Source organism: Saccostrea echinata, unplaced genomic scaffold, assembly GCF_033153115.1.
Source record: "Saccostrea echinata isolate AGI-Se365-2 ecotype Australia unplaced genomic scaffold, CSIRO_AGI_Sech_v1 ptg000025l, whole genome shotgun sequence".
NCBI classification, from domain to species: Eukaryota; Metazoa; Mollusca; class Bivalvia; order Ostreida; family Ostreidae; genus Saccostrea; species Saccostrea echinata.
Genome location: NW_026889774.1, coordinates 9203217 through 9226065, shown reverse-complemented (window position 1 = coordinate 9226065; position 22849 = coordinate 9203217). Strand labels below are relative to the sequence as shown.

The window sequence follows — 22849 nt, the reverse complement described above, 5'->3', positions numbered from 1 at the left end:
CAAGTTACCAATCAGTTTTCTACGTGTTTTCCAGTATATATATACAGCACTCAAGGGTCACGAGGTCAGTAACCATGGTAATTTACTAAAGCCATAGTGCCAAGCAATATATGTGCAAAATATCAAATCCATTCCTCTTACAGTTTTCGAGATAAAGGGACAGTCAGACAGACCGGGTAAAGTGATCTATAAGTGCAGCTCTGCTCTGCAGGCGACACAAAAATGTCGTATTGTGATACTTTTCCTAAGACCGATATGCCACCAAAATGCTTGGACTTCTGATTTCTTAAAAAAGTTTTGAAATTTACGATGTCAGAAGTTGACGTTTTCAATCGTGCCAAACAGTAAAGTTGCTGTTGTAGGTTGCATTTCGTTGCAAAACTGTAGTAAAATCAACAAGAACGTTTTTGTTATCACGTATTTATAATAGTTTTATACGCTTCATTTATAAATGGAGGTTAATAAAACAAGAAAAGATCATTTTAACTTTCTGAAAATATTACAATACATATTGCAATACATTAAAAATATCGCAGTATATCGCAATACAAAATTCCCAACCGATACCTAACCCCATTTTTGAATCACAACACCCGTATAGACCGAATACGTCGTGTGTATATTTGGTGATAATCTGATTGGCTATATATAGGAAACCTCTTTTAAATTGATTGATTATTGTTTTACGTCCCGTTCGAGAATTTTCACTCATATAGAGAGGACAGCATATACTGGTGAAGGGCTTCAGATTTTGACCTTTACTCGGCACTCAGGGCTATTGAGCAGTGAGGATTCTTTATCGTGCCAACGCCTACCGTGACACGGGGCCTCGATCGGCTTTAAAGGTCTCATCCAAAAGACCCGCAACTTTCACTTCATAGTTCAAAGTGCCCAGCGCTTGGCGAATGAACAGTTGCTACCTAATTTTTTATCGACTTAGGTCAGTCGCCCGTCATTCGAACACACGACCTCCCGATCACGGGGCGAGCACTGTACCGACTGAGCTACCGTGACGGTAACCTCTTTTAGACTAAGAACAGAAAGCTTTGACGTTCGCTTCGTGATAGGGATCCGAGGCCCGGGTTCAATTCTTGTTCGCTAAACCGCGTCAAACGTAAAACGTTTATATAGTGTTAGTATTCTAACTGTTCCTTCGCCAAGCGCCCTGCACTAGAAATCAGGGTTCTTTCGGTGAAACCTTATAAAGGTCCCGTTTCACGGTAGGCGTTGGTACGATAAAGAACCGTTACTGCTCAATTTAACTTGAAGCTCTTCACCGGTGTATGGTGACGTCTCTATACGAGTTTTGGAAGAGTCATCTTTACTCATCATTACCAGAAGCTGAAAAAGTGTGAAAGTTTACGGTCGATGCACGTCGCACGAAAGACGTTGGACGACGACAGACAAAACCAGATAGAAATACACACACACACATAAATATATATATATATATATATATATATATATATATATATATATATATATATATATATATATATATATATATATATATATATATATATATATATATTCCAATCAGGGGATTCCAGACCTTTTAACCCAGACACCAAAATAGTTACTAGTATATCATTGCCCAGTGTGACAATATTTTTCAGATCCTACGACTACGTACGACTTTTCAACACTTTATACAACCATTCCCCACGATAAATGCAAGCAAAAAAAAAAACATACCACATACATTGTATATTGTATATGATGATAGTATTCCGAAGTGGCGTTAAGGAGGGAGAAGGTTTTTTGCTTCCTCCCCAACATACATTTGAGAGTATGAAAAAAATTCAAGAGACGCAGTTATCTCTGGGGCTTCGCCGACCCTCCCCAACCCTAAGATGAATGCGTATCTCATTTCTAAAGGTTTTACAGTAAAACTTGTATAATCCGGACACCATTGGTTCCAAAGAAAATGGCCGGATTAGACAACATTTTAAACAAATGAATTTACTGAAATGGACTGAAAGTTAACATCGCAATAAGCAAGATTTCGGATTTTACATCCGAATTAGACAAGTTTTACTTATATTATATAATATAGTTAAAAAGTGGGGGTCAGATTTCTATGGGGGTCATTTTTCAGCGTGTGTGGAGTCGTAGAATTACCGACCTGAAAGGATTTCCTACGGTCGAAAAATGACCCTACTTGCCGTAGAATGTTGACTTGGGGTCATTTTTCCACGTAGAAATTAGACCCCTCGGTCAATATTCTACGGGGGGTCACTTTCTGTCGTTACACCGGCCTGGAAGGATTTTCTACGGTCGAAAAATGACCAACTTGCTGCAGAATATTAACCGGGGTGATTTTTCTACTTAGAAATTTGACAATATTCTACTTGGGTCAATTTTCTTCGCTGTCCTAAATATCTGACGTTTTCCTGGCTTTTTTTACGATTTGATATTCTACGTGCCAGGAAAACGTCAATACTGGCGCCATTATGAAAACTGGAAATTTCGCCGTCTGTAACCGGAGTTGATTTTCGATGCTTGCGAACCGAATTAAATGCCGAACTCACAATTTATTAATAGCACAAAGCTTCTAGTACTCACCAATATCGACGAAAAGAAAACATCACTCCACATTTCGATACAGGATTTTCAAATTTTTGAAATGCACGAAATGAAAAAAAATCTTGACTGTCAGATAAAATGTTTTCATCGATTTGTATATTTTATAAACGAACCATAAAAACGATGTTGGTGAATACTAAAAGTATTGTACCATTGATAAGTTGTGAGTTTGACATTTAACTCGGTTCGCAAGTTTCAAAAATCAACCCGAGAATGCCGCCTCCGGTTGGAGGCGGCGACTTCCCAGTTTTCGTAATGGCGCCGGTTCTGACGTTTCCTGGCACGTAAAATATCAAATCGTAAAAAATCCAGGAAAACGTAAGATATTTCGGACTATTTTCGTCGTTACACCGGCAGTGCTATATTAAAGAGTGTACATTTACTTTTCTTAAAATCTGATTTATTTCTTTAACAAAATAAAAAGTTCTTACATGCATGTACATGTATGTTAAAAATATTACAAGTCCTTTTTATACCCTTCAGTTATCAAACATTGTATTTCTCTTTCATGTTGTCATGGGTGTGTATCGTTCTGAATTCCTGTAAACCTTTTAAACTATTTCCACAATTTCACTAAACTCCTTTTTTCATTTGGTTGCTGTCACTGCTCTGCACAAAAGATGGCCACAGTTGATACATAGCTAATAAAGGAACTCCTATCCATACTCCGTTTGGAAAGTAGAACAGAAAAGTTAAAGTTAAGGTAGAATCGGAACCGATCCAATGCTGTGCTCCGCAAAATTCCGTAAACATCAGGAAATATGTCACAGTTTTCCACATCGTCATGATATTGACATTGTACGCCATTATACGGGTATGGCGGCTCGACCGGTGGTGCTATTGTGTGGAAAGATAAAGAGAATTTCGTTTCATTTTACAAAAAAGATTTTTTTATGTTCAAGTTAACACATCTAACTTTCTTATATAGTTAAAAAAAAATGAATGAAAACTAGAAATTCTAAACCATTACAACACTAGTACTTACCAATATTATGGTCACTATGCTCAAGAAAACTTCAACATAATTTTGCCTACAACATATAAAAATTATATTTAGTGTAAAAAAAAAATTCTTTCCAGAATAATGATTGGTAGAACAAAATGTTCACATCATCTACCGATGTATGTTTCATTAATTTTATATAAAGTCAAAACCAAACCTAATGTCCATCTAAGAGTACGGCCGTTTTTCTGCTCATTAAGATAATTTTTTTCTCTGTAATCAAGACAGTATTCTGACAGAAAAAAGATTAATTAGGAATTTCTGGCAAAAAAGAACACCAAGATCCAATTTTTTGAAACAAATTATAGAGTTATCTCTCTTTGCCGAGTTACAAGTAAATCTCCCCGTTTTTAACATTAAGGAGGTCGTTTCGTGAAGTTTCATCACCTTCGACTGCATCATACAAATCTTTGACTGCAATCCGATAAGGAATAAAAAAATATTTTGACCAGGAACTATAAGGAGTTTTTTTTACAGCGCGAAGGGATCGATTGCAATTACCGCAAGAAAGTAATCCTTTATTAAGATTGCCAGAATCTATTCACAATATCAAGATAAGGGCAGAAGGTGAGGAATCTAATTATCCTTAATGATCTGATAAGAGGCTAGTTCATTCATTCTGTGGTCCATTTCACACTCTCCTCCCGTTTCTTTTATATTTTCAAGAAAAGAGCATTAGAAGTAGTTTTCATTATATAACCGTCCGTTTTATACTGTTTATTTCCACCAATAGGTGATATAATATAAATTTATATAATGGTATTGCTGGTTTATTGATAATTTAATTTTTCTAATGGGATTTTTTTTTAAAAAATTCTATTCTAAATAACAGGAACATTAGCTACGTATTCCAATGTTGTCAATTATTTTTCCTTTTCTAGATATGATTTTAAAAAATAATTTATATACATATTTTAGCAGACTATTTAAAACAATTTATATCCTTTGATATATGTATATATATGTATATTTTCATAAATTATTCTGCCAAAGTTTGAGATTGAGGTCAATATGAAAAAGGTAAACTTACATAGAAAAAAACCTTAATATTAAAAGTCGTATTGTTCGTGGTAAATACTTTTATTCTAATTTTTTCAGTGTTTAATATCAATATTTTTAATTAATCGTTTATGCAATGTTGGCACTATTGTTTTTATATATGGGGAAGTTAAAGGGGCTCAGATTAAACATATTGTAAATAATTATTACAAAAACAGCTTTTGGGATTAAACGAATATTCCAGGGGGTGCATTAATTATATAAATACGAGGAAAAGGGGGTATCTCCACGATCACGCATGTTTGGTGTGCAGCACCTGCACGACACTAAGGACATGCTTTGGGTACATTTGCACTTAACTTACAGGCTGATGGCTTTCACAAATGGGTCACTGGTGTCCATATATCGTTTGTCGATGTTGACATAGTACTTATCTGCAAAATTAAAGAAATATCAACATACACTTTGATCCCTAAATTAGACCAAATATTAATAGAGAAATAAAGAAATGATAAGTTTTTTTTTTTATTTACCATACATCTGACAGCAATGTCAGTAATTGTCCGTTTTTAGGGCGATATATAATCGCTAAATGGACTTGTTACTTGAAGATATGATTGCTAACGTACATGTAGGATGATATATATACACGTATTGGCATCCAGAATTCTGTTTATCCTTATACTATTTCTTGCCAATCTTCTTTTCAAATTCACACACATATATTGTTTTTAATCAAACATGTCTGAAGCTATCCATGATATCTACAATCCTTCCAAATTAGGCATTACACCTGGTCAGTTTATTTATTGGATGGGAAAGGGTGTCATTTTTTTCTTGTCGACATATCTTTATGGGATATGCCCCTCCCCCTCCCCCCCCCCCCCATTTTCATTTTTAGCATTGATATATAATGAATCGATCTAGACTTTGAGTCATTTTCATTCGTAAGAAAGGTACATAAATCGATACGACATCACTTACATTCAAAATAGAGACCGAAGAATTTTGACCCAGTTTTATGCCGCCTCAATTATGTCTAAACTATGGGGTGTAGTTCTTTGGAATGTTTATTTCAGCCTGCATAAATGAAAATTTACCTACTACATGTATTACATAAACAAGTCAAAAAACACGTGTTTTGTTTTGTTTTTCAAATGGAGTAGCAAATATTTTTTTTAAATATACATGTATATAATGAGCTTTTTGTTTTGTTTTTTAAAAAATTATATATATACATATATATGTATATATATATATATATTCTTTTACGGGGGAGGGAACGAAAGCAAATGATGTGAATCTTTTATACACAATGAACAGCTGATGAATAAACCGTAATAAAAGAAAAAGCGAGGAGTACTTACATAAATACCAAATCCATGAATACGAACCCCCGGGGAGTGAATGGGGGCGACACATTATAAAGCTTGCATCCCACGTGCAAATGATGGCATTGACATACATCCATCCTAAAATCCAGCCGGGGAGTTGTCTTATATCCTGTTTGCTGGGCATACTGTCAGTCTGTCTTAGCTCTTTAACGCCTCACATATATAGAGCTGTTCCACGGGTCGAGTGTAAATAGATCATTAAAACTTCACACAGGGTGTCAAAGATTAGTGATTTGATATTGATAATACTAGACCATAGTATACGATGGATGATTAGATTCAGACTAGAATTTGTAGAAAAGGATATGTCATTTTAACGTTCAACTACTCAATGTATATATACATTTAGTGCCAATTATCGCTCTAATAATATAGAATAGTGATAATTAAATAATGTTTCATCACCGTTAGATTATCATTGGATAGTAATAGAAATTTACTTTATTTGTAAGTAAAGGCATCATATATGCAAATTAATTTTACCCGCATACAACGAAGCTTTTAAATCTAGTTTCACACCCCTACTCGATAATCAGGAGCATACACAGTTGATAAGTGAAGGTCATGATGCCCCTATCATGGTGATTAATTTCACTACAATTATGTCGTGTCAAATCATGGAAGAAAAATTCACACTGAAAATTCAGGAATCATCTGGTACATGTAGTATTTATATCGATCAGTACAAAACATTCATCAGAGTTATACTTCCTAGCTGAGGAGCGGACATCTTTAAGTTTTAATGTTTTTGCATTTATAAGATATGATAATAAAAATGAAAGTAAGCATTAAAATGTCAGACTAAAATGATACTCATTATATTTTTTACTTTTTTATACGAAAGTTTCACAGTTTTGTGAAATTTAAAGGTACTGAAAATAATTTATGTGACTGTAATATTTTCCTTGTCTTCTTCATTTGCACACGAAAGTCATTCCGACTCCGAAATCATGCATTAGTTTTTGGCTTATATTTCCTAAAATTATTTGAAAGGCTATTGATTATTACAAAAATGAGAAACATGCATGAGTCAAGAGGAGTCATGACACGTGATGAAAAAAGGAGAGGGGTGGGTGGATGATAGAAGGTATGTGTGACATGATGAAAGACGGGGGGGGGGAGGGTTACTTAAATCACCGCTGAATGACGAGCAAATTAGTTAACTTTTATTTAAAATCACTAAAATTCAGGAGCTAAGGCGGCCCCCAAAATCCCTGCCTATGAAAAAATTTCAGGCCCCCACCCAAATTCCAGGATCCGCCCAAATTCCAGGATCCGCCCCTGTTTATTCATATTTAGAGACTGGTGATCTTTTTTCCCCGAAAATATATATATTAAACATATATAAAAAGAAGAACGCTTAAAGAAATTAAACATATCAGGGGTAAATGTTTTATGGATTTCGGAAGTCTGCTTTTTGCGTGTGTATTCTAATTTAAACATGAAAAACTTAGCAAATATATGGACTAAGAATTTTTAAACTAAGAAGTCCAAAATAAATTGAAAGAGACAATAAATTTCTTTTTATCGCCAAATTAATTTCAATTTATAAAAGGGTTCTAAAATATAACATAAAACTTAGAATATTGATACATATTTTATGATACCCATACAAAATACTCTTGAAATTGAAGCGTTTATTCAGATTCCATGTAACCAATAACATCATTATAATTATTTGTAGGAAAGTTTGGTGTAAGAAACTGTATTTTTTTCATTTGAAACTATTTTTCCAATGAAAATAGTGTTTATTTTTGGAAATGTAACAACAATGTTATAATCTTCTTTTTTCTTTCCTTTAATGATGTTGGTGGTAAAGACAGACAAAGCTTTTCTAGTTTTTTTTATTTTTTTGGTCTTTGTTAATGTTACTACATGTAGTATTCTTACTATATGACTGCTAGTAAATAAATAAATCAAATTGTAGTAAAAAGTGCTTACATTTATAAAGTCCTTGTGGTCCACTACATGCGGACAGAATGTTTTAAAGAAAGAAAGGAAGAAAAAAAAACAATTCCTTAGATATATTTTAAGTTCATGTAAAATGGCATGATTTTCATTGGATGTCTACTAATGCGTGACACGCAATGGGCTCCTCTTTGTTTATCACAGTGTGCAGTCGTGACATACAAATTAAGAGAACCTATTGTTATTTTACTCTCATCATGAACTGTTAATCCAGCACACATGTACAAGTACAACCAGAAGAAGGATATTGAATTTTTTCACAATTTTTGACCTAGTTACAAGAATTCAACCATATCTTATGGGTGATGATTATTTTTTGAATTAAAGTTTATTATTATTTTAATATTGACACAAATGTTTACGTAATTAGATTGATTGATTGACAAGCATGTTGTTTTACGCGTCACTTTCCAGAATTTTTCACTCACCATTGACCTGTGAAGGGCTTCAAAGGGCTATACTTGGCATTTGGACTTTACTTTTCATTTTCTTGCTTATGTTATATTTTAATTCTCATAATATCTTGTTTAACACTTAATTGTTTAATTAACGAGTGACACGTATCGGACTTTAGATCTGTTATTACAAAGAGACAGTGCTATGACTCAAGAACTGTTGGTCTCTATAATAACCGTGTAATTATTCGTTTTCCATGTCCAATCATTAAGATTCATTAAGTTTATTTAATTACTCAATACCTGTGAATCTGTCACTCCGGTTACTTAATGTCAACTTAATTTACTTGACAAAGAGTACTTTCTCATTCAAGAAACAACATTTCATGTTTGATGGATTATTCAAACACCGCAGTATGAATACTTTACAGTAGTCATATTGCAGATCGAATTAATCTGTCAAAAAAGGACACCACATTCACTATATAGCTAATAATGATATCATTTTACAATAGGGTATTATCTTTCTTTTGCAGAAAAGTAAAAAAAAAAAATATGACTCGCCTGAATATAACAGTATGTTTTAAGAGTCTCATAAATTAATTGTTGTCTTTTATAACGTTTGTTAGCCTTACCGGTTTTCAGGCTTCAGTAGAATAATAGGGTGATTAATCGGTAAATGAATTCTGACCATATCCATTCATAATAAAATCTACAGTAAGACATAGGAAGCATATCACGTCAGCTTGGGGAAAAAGGCCCATGGGCCACAACGCTCATCCGAGTCACTATGGCTCTTCTTCAGCAGGTTTTTTTTTCCTATATATGACTTTGATCGTCAATTATGGCCCCACCCTTCATGTACCCCTGCGGGTCATGATTTGAACAAACTTGAATTTACACTACTGGAAGATGCTTCCATATTAATATTGACTAATTATGGCTTTGGTGTTCTTGAGCAGAACATTTAAAAGATTCCCCCCCCCCCTTCTATTTTACAATGTAAAATTTTGATTGCCAGTTGTGGCCACACCTACCTCAGGAGTCATGATTTTAAGCAGTTTAAATTTACACTACCCCTGAGATGCTTTCATATAAATATGACTAATCCTGGCTTTGCCATTAGGAAGAAGATTTTCAAAGATATTTTCTATACAAGTACATGTATATTACTGTGAAAAACTTTGATTGCCAGTTTTGGCTTTACCCTACCCCTCTGGGTCATGATTTGAACAAATGTGAATCTGCACAACCAGAGGATGCTTCCATATTTATAAGACTAATCTTGGCCCTGCTGTTCTTCAGGAGAAGATTTTTAAAGGCTATGTTAAATTCTGTCCCAAACCCCAGGGAGTCCTAATTTGAACAATCTTGAATCTACAGAACCTGAAGATGCTTGCATAATTATATGACTAATCATGGTTTTGCTGTTCTTAAGAAAAAAAAAATCCTATATATTCCCATGTAAAAATTTAACCTCTAATTGTGCTCCCCTCCCCCATTCATCCATTCCCTGGGCCATGATTTGAACAAATTTGATCATACACTACCTGAGGATGTTTCTACATTTTATACGACTAATCATGCCTTTGCTGTTCTTCAGGATTTGTTCCTATATACATGTACATGTATTTGTATGTAAAAGTTTGATCTCCTGTTATGACTCCACCCTACCCCTAGGGGTCATGATTTGAACAAACTTAAATCTACACTACCCAAGGATGCTTTCTTGTAAATATGACTAATACTGGCTTTCCTGTTCTTAAAAGGAAGATTTTTTAATAATATTTTTTCTTATATATTCCTATTTGAAAGTTCCATCCCCTGTTTTGGCCCCATCCTTTCCTGGGGGATCAGGATTTGAACAAAACTGAACTTATATTATGTAACACAGCTTTCACATAAGTTTCATCTCTTCTGGGTCAGTGGGTCTTGAGAAAGAAATTTTCAAAAGAAGCCATGATATCTCTCTTTGAAAGAATACATGGCCTTTCATTTGAACAAACTTGAATTCCTTTTACCCAAGGATGCTCTGTGCCAAGTTTGGTTGAAATTGGCACAGTGATTCTAGAGATGAAGATGAAATTGCAACAAGTTTATGATGACAGGGACAAATGTCAATGATGACAGGCAATGGACAAATTATGATGAAGAAAGCTCACTTGAGCCTTTGGCTCCGGTGAGTTGAAAAATGAGGGAAAACTCAATATCAAAGCTGCTGGTTAAATTAATATTAACTATAAATACTGTCTATTAATATTTTTATTTTATTTGAATGACACTTTATATCCCCATTTGGTAATTTCAATAAAATAAATGCAACTATTATCAGTTTCATTTTTATTTCCTTAACAAAACAAAGCAGTACATGGAAAGCATTATGGCTGCATGGAAGTCATCATAGATGAAATATCAGGATGAAATTACATACATGTTTGTATTTAAGATTAAAAATTTTTAACTAAGACTGTGAAAGAAAAAAAAATCATTAACTGCCATTCCATGTAAAAAGCACTGTAAGGGGCATATATAAATAACAAAGAAAAAAAAGACCGGAAACAATTATGCTATACGCTGAAGGATAAGTGTTAATATATTAATAAAGTTTTACCTTTTATACATGTACAACCCTCTATTCTCCTTCCAACAAGATTTTGAGTCATAAAAACATGAAGGTACAAGCATAGTCTTTTTTTTATGCCAAACATACCATTTATGGTCTTTCACCAATTTTTGGATTACAAGTTTTAAAAAAAGGCATAAATCTTACAATATACATGTATCTATATTATTAATGTCAAAACATAGTCATGATTTTTATTGACAAACACATGAGTCTACTGTACCAAGATTGTTAAATCCTCCTATTTTTTTTCTATAAAATAGATCTGATTTAAGCAGCATCTGATAATGCAGCAACACCTGGGAGTGTTTTACCTGTAAATAAAAAGAAAATAAAATTAAAAAAACTTTTTCCCTTTCTTTCTCTCCTTCTCTCCTGAAAACTTTTGGTTTTTGGCAATAAATTCTGTTCAAGTTGGGTTTCACATTTTTGTTTAAGTGACACAATAACTTGATCTTACAATCCCTAGATATATACATATATTTACTACATATGCAGGGAATGGTTTGGAAGACATTTAACATTTTTTGGAATCAATTGGTCTGAGGTCAAGATAACTGCTATGAACATTTCAATTTATTTGATGTAATATATAATCTGACTTGTTTTGACCTATAAATCTCATAATTTATATCCTGCAACTACCCCTTGCATTGACCTAATAAATGTAACCTAATAAAACAAAGCTTTATTTGGTCAATGCCCTAATAAAGCCTCGAGCATGTATTCCAATGTTCTAAAAGCATTGTGACGTCATACACATTGCAATGTTTACGCTGTGGCGTCCTAGTTTCAACTGCAGAGATGTGCCTAAATCTATTGAAAATAGCTCCTTTTGGATGTCAAATGTAAAAATATGTTGCAGGATAAACAAAATACATGATAACTGTCTTGAAATATAAGCGATATTTGGGCTCGGGTCGAAAACGTGAAGGAGGGCTCGGCAAGCCTCGCCCTCCATCACATTTTCTTACCCTCGCCCAAATATCGCTTATATTTCAAGACAGTAGCCATGTATTTTATATATATATGTACACTCCATGTCATGAAGTAAATACATGGAAGTTAGTTTGAGGAAGACTGTGCATCTATAACTTTGAGGCCATATAATAAAAGATCAAGAACAGAATTATTCCTTTTCCTATGTTCCAAACAAATATTTCAACATACAGGCTTTGCATTCACTTTACAACTAAAGGATACATCTGCAAATATTGAGGCTATTTGTTCATAGGTCAAGATTATAGTTATTGATATACTAGATTAAGCAAAGTGCAAGTCACTGAACTGGGCCTGTATGATCTTGTCCATTTTGTAGTTGCTTGTTCGTCAAAGTGATAATCTTCATAAAGAGAATAATGTAACAATAATGAAAAACATAATAAAATGTCTAGTACAGAGAGATTTTGATGTACAGCATCATTAAGACAGACTGCATTGCAGAATATGCTAAAAAGTTACACTAATTATTGCGTATTTTTCATTATGAAACTTGCACTGAGAAAATTACTTGGCTCTTGATAATACTTCTTGGATGCACTACACACATGTATTCATAAATTTTATATGGCATTTCTTTTAACGATACATTGTATAATTCCCTTTTCTTGGCAAAATATCATTCATGTGGTCTATTTCATTTAAATGTTTATTTTTTTCATACCAGAATTGCATAGAAGTGTATTAATGGACAAACCCACTATTTCTGTGCCTCAGAACACATCTTAGTGCCTTAGTAATGCATTGTTTACTTGTTAAATCTAACAGAAATGACGGTTATACTCAGCAGAGCTTGAACATACACTGTACATGTACCCTTCAGGAACAGATACAGGACTCTAAGTTAGAGGGAGTGCAACTGATTAGGCAGGGGTCTGGGGCCACCTTGAGGCCCCTGATGGGGACAAAGTCTCCGGAAACTCCTAGATTCTAGGATTTTTTTAAGGGCAAGATTGCAAGAATGAAGATTTTAAGAAGACATGACTTATCTTGAATTTTAAAATTTATGGGAGGGGGAGGAAGGGGGGCACCAGGTACCGTTTGCCCCAACATATCCACCATCTCCTTTAAACAGCCTTTCAAATGAATTATATGGGTTTGTGCAAATATCATGCACCTAGTAATTGTGAATTCTAGTCACCATGGACTTCCCTTGGATCCATTACATAACTCTAAAACAATCCATCAATCCATGCCCCCTACCAACTGCTAAATATTAACAATGCAAAAAGTATATTAATAAAGGCTGCAACTCAAGACTATGAATATGATAATTTACAATGCAATTGGTATAGAGACAGTAGTCCCACTTTAAGTTGTTTAATAAATTTAAAAACACCTCCTAATACATATTAAAAGGCCATAAAAGCTGTTATTTTTAGGAACCATGGTAACATTTTTCATCCAAATCAAAAATGGATAACAACATTGTGTACCATGGTGAAGCATACATGTGTACCAAGTTCAATTAAAATCATACTTAAATTGAAGGGGGAGAAGTGTCTTGAAAGTGTTTTACAGAAATTGCTATTTTTTAAAGCCATTGCAACATCCTTAATCATAATATAATCAAAACAACCAATCAATAGAATTAAAGTCATATATGGCATATTTTTTTTTTGTAAGTTCAGACTTACTAAAAAGATCTTTCTATTTGTTTTTTTAGTTTATATATAGATAGGACTTTCCTGTAAATTACACAATTTATATCAGTTACGTTTCAAAGATATTAGAAATTTAAAACAATAACCTATTTATTTACCAACTCCGCATTTAAATAACTGACACAGTTTTAAGTCAATTTAACTATGAAAACGTGAGGTTATTCAAGTTAAAAATCAGTGAAATTTTAATTTGAACGTAAATAACATATATCATGTTTATCTACACTCAATCTCGTACTTTTATTTTTTAGCTCAGATATACCATATATAGCTTTAAGTATCTTGATATAATATACTTTTGTACTGAGTTCTTTTTAAATGTATACGTAGGATGAAGATCGAGCATTTTGAATTTTTTTTTTTACAGACGGACCAACCAGGGTCACATAACTCCTCCGGTCTTACCATTTGATTAGTACACTGTATATACACTAGATTCAACCACAACATAAAAATGGCCTATGTCATTGTAGTTAGCAAGAATTGGTGGAATTACCTGCAGGCCACAGGATCACACTGAATATCCAAACATGCAAAAATTTTCAAGTTTGGTATGAACAATTTTTTAGACAACCTGAGAGCTGACCAAAATTTGAACTTAGCTTGTCACATGACATTCAGATGGAAATACCAAGTTAAGTATAGATGTCCAGTTCATCCCCCCCCCCCCTCCCCCACCCACATAAATTTTTTTGCTGGGATATAAAAAAGTACAATGGCCCCTTTCAAACAAACTATTTGGTAAAGGTTCATATCTCCTTTCTTACAAAGTTGCAATTTGGAACACAGTTTAAATTTCAGCAGACTTACCCTCTAACAACTCTAAGCTTGCTCCACCACCTGTAGAAACATGGCTGACTTTGTCCTCTGTTCCAAACTTAGCTGCACAGGTTGCGGTATCACCACCACCTAAAACGGAACCAAACAAAAATCTAAGGGTATGTAAAAATGATTTTTTTCACTTCTCTTAAAAAAAAAATAGAAACATGTCCACAGGACATGAATACCCTCCTCACGGTGCATTTGTATTGCAACATGAAAACACACTTTAAATTGTCTCACCGATTTTTATCAATAAACACAATTTTTTTCTTAAAAATATCTTGAACACATTTTAGCAGTTGCACAAACACAAAATAGGGATAAATGAGGGCAAGGTCAAAAAAATTATGACACAGTTCAGTAGCACTCACAAAAACATAACAGTGTTTGAATTTGGGTTAAAATATCTTGAACAGTTTCTTTGAAACTGAGCAAAACTCAAAGTGTGATGGATGGAAAGACAGAAGACAGAGAAACATGACAAACACTCTATGCCTCGGCCATATTCAAGGAAGGCATAAAAATGATTCTTTGCATTCTACATGTTCTTTAGATATATATATAGAAGCCATTTAGTGATAACTTATTTAAATCAGAATTAAGATCATTCACCTTTTTGTACCCAATGCTCTTTTAAATCAAACAAATAATGTAAGTATGCATTACTGCTCAAATAAACCCTTTGAGACTTTAAAACAAGTAAAATTTGAATTTTTCCTGCTTATAATACAATGTACCAATGATTGTTGTGGCTCCTCTTTGTGTTGCTTCAACTACAGCATCCATCACTGCCACTGTCCCTTTCTTAAAGTTTTCAAACTCAAATACACCTGGAGGTCTGAAAACATCAACATACAAATTTCATTTTAAATTTGAACATGGAACGAGCAACCTGTGTAGCACGTACAGTGCAATAAAAATTTTAAAGTTTCTTTTTGTTCATGTTCAAATGTCTCTGATATTCGGTAAGTTAGACCAGAATCATCAATTGTTTGACTATAAAGTACTCTAATTTAACAAAAATTATTGTTAACAATTCTTACCCATTCCATACAATAGTTTTGGCTCTGCCTATGACCTCCTTAAATTTAGCTATGGACTGGGGACCTACATCCAATCCCTGCAAAGAAACAAAGACCATTGTTCGAGGACTCAAAAATATTCAACATAAATTCAGCATCAAATTGTGGAACAAGCTGTTATTACTTTCACTTGATTATTATTATCCTCACCATACTACCATCTGGGATCCCTGATTCTACGGTGGCGGATCCAACAGTGGCATCCTCAGCAAATTTATCCCCTGTCACAAAGTCTGAGGGGAGGGTGATTGTGACATTGTTCTTGGCAGCTTTATCCATCAAGTTCTTAATGATCTTTGATCCCTCCTCATCATAAAGAGAATTACCAATCTAGACAACATAATAAATGTGGCTTTAGGTTTTGAGAATGAGCTGACCAATCTTAACCAGATTACTAAATTTCAATACAGAATCACACTTCAGGAGTTATCTTCTCATTGAAAATGTACCAGTTAAAAATAAATTCTGATCTATTTTGCAGATTTCCCATATTTTCTTCTGCAAAGAATAATAAAAAAATGATTCAAAAAATGCCAGCAAACATTCTATTACAATGCTAAATTTGAAGTTTTTTTGACAAAAAGAACTTGCAGAAGACCTACAGACATTGATTCAGAAACTTCACTGATTGGCAAGGATTCTCCTCAAACTCACTTTAAAGAGATTCTCTTTAAACTCACCTTCATATCATTTAGAACCTTCAAAAAAGTAAAAGCCATGCCACCCCCTATAATCATTTCATTCACTTTATCCAACATGTTTTCTATCAGCTGAATTTTGTCTGCAACCTTTGCCCTGTAAGAACAAGCAATTCAAATTGACAAATGTAAATACTGGAGTCTATTTACAGTGTAACTAAGATTAGCTTTTCATGAAATATTTATACAGACGAATTAAATGCAACATGAAATTGTGAGTACTTACCCTCCTAAAATGGCTAAGAATGGCCTGTCTGGGTTTTCCAGTGCCTTTGCAAAGTAAGTTAATTCTTTCTTTAGCAAAAATCCTGATGCTCTCTGTGCAAGCTGGCACCCAACCATTGAACTATGAAGAAATGCGACATTTTTCTTTGAAATGCAAAGATATACCGTAAATCTGAAATTTTTACCGTAGATAAATTTTTAGCAGATTTGTGCGTGCAGTGCAATCGCAAAAATATTTTTCTTAAAAATAATCAGCAAAAAAAAAAAAAATAAATAAAATGTAAACAAAAATTTTGCTGACAGCTGGTGTCTATTTTTAACCCGGTGAACAAGTGTTGGTAAGCAGTGGTCATTTTATGAAGCCCGCGTTTACAACAGATTGTTAACGAGATTTGATTTAATAAAGTGTACGAAAACTTTAAACAGTTTAGATGTATTATGTCTTCTAATATTTTTGTCTGATTATTGAACGTTGGCATCGTTTAATATTATATGTACATGCGTGATTTATTGTATGTACATATACATGCGTAACTCATTAACTGTTATAAAAAAAATTTAGTGCTTTTTAATTTTAGCGCCAATGACAATTCGCAAAATGTTGAAACGTAAAAATTAATCAACAGCTTTTTGACACAAATTCACAAAAATAAATCGACGTAAAAATTTCCAGATTTACGGTATGTATCATAGCATTTCTCAACTAAACAAGAGCAATCTAATTAAAATAAACTCCTTTGATCAACTCACATACATTTGCTACCTAAAGTGATCATACGTGAGTGGATCAAAGAATCTAATTTTAATTAGACCAAAACAAGAGCCAATGGGCCTTGACCATTATCAGAGTATTGGACTCTCTGAGACATCCATGCAAGTTTTTTTTTTCTCGCTGTTTTGCCATAATTTTGTGCCCTAAATGAAATTTCAGAATTTACCCTTGTTTCTTTGTTGCTTATTCAAAACCCAAGAAGAAAGATTTTTGTCTTCCACTGACCATGAAATTCTTCAGATGACAACAATACATGTACAATAAATTTCTGAAAGTACCGTATCCCTATCATCTAAACCCAGATCCTGAATATGAAAAGAATATCATAACATTGCTAAAAGGCACTCTGCTCATTAAAATCGAGTAAACATATGTCTGAAAGATATCAAGAAGAAGAATTTCCAAGATGTTTTCCATGGAAAATATAGAAAGAGGTGAGAAGCTGGTTAAAAGGTACCAACAATATTCCTATTCTTTCTCACAGAAGTGAAAGTACAACACATTTTTTTAAGATGTACAGGTAAACTTCGTTATCTTGACATCGACGGGACCATCGGAAAATGTCGAGATATCCGAGGTGTCGAGATATCAGAGTTGAGACTTGACGTCCAAGATGCATCGCAAAACAGAAGCTTATTATATGTACATGACTTCAATATAGACTGTAGCTCAACATATTTCAGAATTCCTTCTATTTTTATTAAAAATCTAAGAAGTTATTTTAAAAATCTTGCTTATAAAACGTGTTCTTTATCGAAATCTTTCTAAATTCACAAAGTTTCAGCACAAAGTTACAGCATTCGCGTGTAACTTCTAAACTTGCCTTTTTGTCAGAACAGGATACAAAATGCCCTCTATAAACTTCGAACCGTATAAAAGTCGACATCCGATATATGGAAAAAAATTAAATGCGGATTATTTTTCTGATTTCATTCAGGAAGAATGTACATTAAAATTAATTATTTAAAGAGATTTGTGTATTTAAACTAATGTAGTGATGTTACAGATGCATGAATTACTGCTGATTCGGTCAATTGTGTCGTTAGTTGGATTGTTTCCTGTTGAATACATTTTAACTACAAAATATCATTAAAACATCTTTTTAATTCCTTCGTTTGAATTATTCAGTGTGTTTGTTATTCATTGAATTTTAGTTATCTTTTTCATATTTAAAAGTTATGTAAGGTTTCGATATATATAACCGTCTGTACATTTACGCAGAATCGTGTAGATTAAGCAATGATATTACCCAAGTTGAACATTAAGCAATTAACTTCCCAAAGTCACTGAGGGGGCTTGGGATTCACCTACAAACAGAGTCTATAGAATTAATAAGAAGCGTGCAGTCAAAACATGGGTGTGAAATTTTGACGACGTCGATATACCCAGAGTCGTCTGTGCGTGACGAGCGACCCTATCTGACAAACAGTTAGGTTCAGTAGAGCAGAAAACTGCCGATGTTGACATATACCAGGTAAATTTTGCTCTTGGGACTGTGAATATACGTCGAGATAACCCGGGTTGTCGACATTACCGAGGTCGACATATCAGAGTTTTTGGAAATCATTTATATAGTAAATACTGCCAGGACCGCGGAAGGACGTCGACATATCCCAGGTTGTCGACATATCCGATGTCGAGATACCGAAGTTTACCTGTATTTTGCAGTTTGTTGATATTTTGCAATAAAACACAATTCATGCCTACAAGAATTTTTTTTTTGAAATGAAGTTACTAACCTATGGGCTCTGTGTGCAGTTCCAAATGCATCATTAACATACACATCTCCTAGTTTGGATAGAGACTGACGGAATGCTTCCACAGCTTCTTTTGAGGCTTTGACCTATGAATATAAAAATACTGAAAAATTCCTCTGTATCTAAAGTATTACTGAAGAGATATAATATCACATTTTAAATAAATTCAAAGGCACAGCTGTAAGGCCTAGCTTTGTAGCATATTTTTCCACATATAGTAAAGCAAGCCTTATGTACTTTTTTTAGGTATATACATATATATATAATTGTAGTTTCAGTTAGGCATAACAGAATTCAAGTACTCCTCTTCTGTATGAATTATATTGATGATAACTGCTTTGAATTTTGCACAAGAAAGATTACTATCTGGCAATAATAAAGGTGCATCTTCTAGACTACATGATTGTATTCATAGAAGATGTATATATGTATTAATAGCAAGAAAAGAAGAAGTTATTGTTATAAGGTGACAAAGGATATCCAAACTACCTTTTCCCCTGCCTCGTTGACCCCTTTTCCTTCCTCCTCTACATGGAAGCGGAGATTTTCTAGGAGAATCACAGAACCAGCAGGGGGGTCGGCACACTTTGCCTCCACCTCAGGTCCTACACAGTCCGATAGAAACTCCACTGACCTGAGCATGCATGAAGGAAAGTGTGAAATCAATGTAAAAATGGTAAAAATGTAGTATTTAAAAAGACTCAATTTTTATATTAATCAAATTACTATTTTAAAAGCCAAATTTTTAGTGGAATCATGATTCTAGTGTGTATTCTTATTCTCAAAACATGAATTCTTAGGAATATTAATTGATGTACATATAAATTCACTTTAAACAGTACACTGTCTATTCCAAAATGTGAAGCAATGAATTTATGATACATTTCTTGGTTATTTCAATCTTACTTTCCTAGCAGTTTTTCCAGCTCTGCTTTAACAGGCAGTAGAGAGTATTTTTCTGAACGTTTTCCATCAGGACGGCCTAGATGACTCATCAAAACCACAGATTTAGCTCCCTTTTCCAGTGCATACTTGATTGTGTCTAAAGCTGCTACAATTCTATAAAAAAAAAAAAAACAATAATAAATAAAGGAAACAGATTTTTTGGGTATAAATAAGATAATAGCTCAAAGTGGCTGTTTTCAAGGTAATCTAGGTAAATAAAAAAAATGTATGCAATTAAACATTATAGAGAATAATAATAAAATTTAATGGGGTTTTGGGGGGGGGGGGCTTATTGGGAATGAGCATTTTTAAGCATTGTCATATGAAATTATTTATAGTCCATTATTTACTCACCTCTGAGTGTTAGTTATTTTGCCTTCTTTCAGAGGAACATTGAAGTCGACCCTGGAATTGTAACATTAGAATTTTTTAAATGTAGAAGTTTTTAAAAATCTCCATATAAAAGGATACATGTATTAAGAAAGATTGCTTTGATCGAATCAAATCAATAAAAAAATAAATTTCAAAAGTGAATTAATCATGTTAATTGTTTTTTCTTTTTTTATTTTTTCAAATCATAATGACTATACAATCCACTTTCAATTTTATAGCTATTTTACTTATTTATTACATTTCTTTATTGATAAAAGTTAGATAACACATGTAGAGATATTTATAGCAATGCACATGTTAATCATGTGCTAGATCCAGGGATGTAACGATACAGCTAAAGCATATCATGGTATATCATGGTATCATGGATTGTATCACAATAAAAATCACAATATTTCATCTTTCATAATTTGCTATATGATATGTGTCTCTGTTCTGAAATGAGAAATTCTCTATCACAATGTGAAAAGATAAAAGGTGAAGATTATTTCTTCACAAATACATTATTTAACATTTAATAAGCTCTGAACACAAGTAGAAGAAAGAGAATTAAATTATTTTTATTAGGTTAAGTTAAAAAGAAATAGCACAAATTGCTATAATGTTTTATATTGTGATACAAAGGTGTATAGTTTTTGTACAATATGGTATAATATTCTTGTGTATTGCAGAGGTATTGACATTAACTTTCAGATTCACTTGCCCTTCGGGCAAGTGATCTCAAACTTTGACTTGTCCAAATGCAAAACTTGGTTGCCCAAAATTAGGAAAGAACTTAAGAAGAAAAAATTAATTTCTGTAAACGTTATGATAAGAAAAAACTGTGATAAAACAGCAGCTACCAGTCAGTGAAAAAATAAATTGATGCTGCATTTGTACATAAATTTATACCAATGTACTCATAAATTTAACCTTTTAATGCACACTGCCATGCAGCAATAACCCTTTCCTTTTAATTTCCTTTCAATGAAATTCATATTTCAAAAAAATATGTAAACTAAATAAATATGTGCAATTCTATGAAAAAAAATTCACTTGCCCAATCGGACAAGTACGTCGACAATTTCAATTGCCCGAACTGAGAATTTACTTGTCCCGGGCAATCGGACAACTGTTAATGTTGATCCCTGTTGCGGTATACTGGTATATAATTATATCATAACACCCTTTATTAGATCCCTCATGAACTACTTGTAACTAGCTGATTTATATGCACCCAAATGCTTAAACCAATGTAAAGCAAACAACAAGAGAATTCTCACAATTATTTAACAAACTTCATGCCGATGTTCTATGCATTCATGAAGTTACTGTGTCCAATTGGCGAAGGTGATCAACCTGCATAGTTTCAACATAAGAAAACCTTCCCTTTTTTGAAAAAAATACTAAATGGCTGAAATGCATTAATGCATACATTTTATCAGTTTATTGTAAACAAGATGAAGGAGGAGGAAGAAGATGAAATTTGACAATATTCGTGAAATATTTTACATTCCGTTCCTTATCAAATGTAAGCTAGCAATAAAGCTAAGGATCAAATATTGTCTGATGAACGTGAAGCATTTAAATTCCGTAATTAACGTCAATTGTAATGTGCATGCAAATTAAACGTGCGTGGCCTTGAGAAAGGTAAAAACAAGGTCAGGAGGCCGGCTCTTGGTCTGCAGATGTTTAATGCAATAATGCTTCAGATGAATGTTTTTAATCATACCTCATAAGTACCCTCTTTCCTTTAAGATCAATCTGATCAATTGCCAACTTGTTCAGAGCCATTTTACACCACTTTTACACGAAGTTTGAAGAAGCAGTCGCTAAATTTATTTTTCTCAACCACTTTTTCTCCTTCGTAAACCAAAGAGTTCCCAGTGTGTAAAATAAAAACGGTTTATGGTGACCAGAATGATTCCGATTTGCTAATTAAGCAATGACTCTATGCGAAGCCAGAGACATGGATTTCTATTTTACTCGAGTCGCAATAAACATTTACATGCTACAAATTCTTGATATAATATTTGCAAAGAAATTGCAAAGAAAAGAAATATAAAACAAGAAATTTATGTTCAGGCATTTTTTTTTAAAATAATGCCGTTACATTTTAAAAAATAAGAGTTTTTTCTTCAGAAATCAAGACCATTTCATAAAATTTATACTACATTATATGTCATCTAATAGGATTTTATGTATTATTTAAATGTGTTGTATATATGTATTAATTGCACAGGCCCGTAGGAAGCAATTTCAGTTTGGGGGGGGGGGGGGGGGCACAGCCATACATTTTTCAGTTAGCACTACCAAAAATTTCCTGACAGGAAAAAAAAAAGTCATCAGACGTTTTTATTGAGGGGGCACAAGCATATAGTATCTATGTTTTTACTATAGTAATCTATATATCGGCCCCCCGTGCCCCCCCCCCCCCCCGGTTCCTACGGCCATGTTGCACTAAGCAAGAGTGGATTTGATATGTCCTATAGCACCGTCTCTCGTTGCTCTTTGCTGTTAATCCATGCACATGTATTATTCAATA

At 33.4% G+C, this 22849-nt stretch overlaps 3 protein-coding genes across 3 annotated transcripts in view; 1 reads left to right on the top strand and 2 right to left on the bottom strand.

Annotated features, from left to right (window-relative positions):
- The window catches only part of LOC133191967 (microsomal glutathione S-transferase 1-like), a 190902-nt gene that overhangs the window by 162419 nt on the left and 5634 nt on the right, over nt 1–22849 (top strand). The gene's annotated exons all lie outside the window — the stretch shown is intronic.
- LOC133192591 (uncharacterized) lies at nt 3029–6140 on the bottom strand. The gene is made up of 4 exons (XM_061328582.1): nt 5956–6140; nt 4953–5022; nt 3572–3617; nt 3029–3423 (listed from the first exon to the last, which is right to left on the bottom strand). The coding sequence occupies exons 1-4, from the start codon at nt 6104–6106 to the stop codon at nt 3160–3162; spliced, it is 531 nt and encodes a 176-aa protein (XP_061184566.1). The 5' UTR covers nt 6107–6140; the 3' UTR covers nt 3029–3159.
- LOC133191954 (phosphoglycerate kinase 1-like) lies at nt 10671–22181 on the bottom strand. Its single transcript, XM_061327733.1, has 12 exons — nt 22037–22181; nt 20287–20337; nt 19894–20046; nt 19477–19621; nt 18970–19073; nt 16460–16579; nt 16216–16330; nt 15686–15865; nt 15497–15573; nt 15191–15291; nt 14442–14540; nt 10671–11282 (listed from the first exon to the last, which is right to left on the bottom strand). Exons 1-12 carry the CDS (start codon nt 22096–22098, stop codon nt 11239–11241), a joined length of 1251 nt encoding a protein of 416 aa, XP_061183717.1. The 5' UTR covers nt 22099–22181; the 3' UTR covers nt 10671–11238.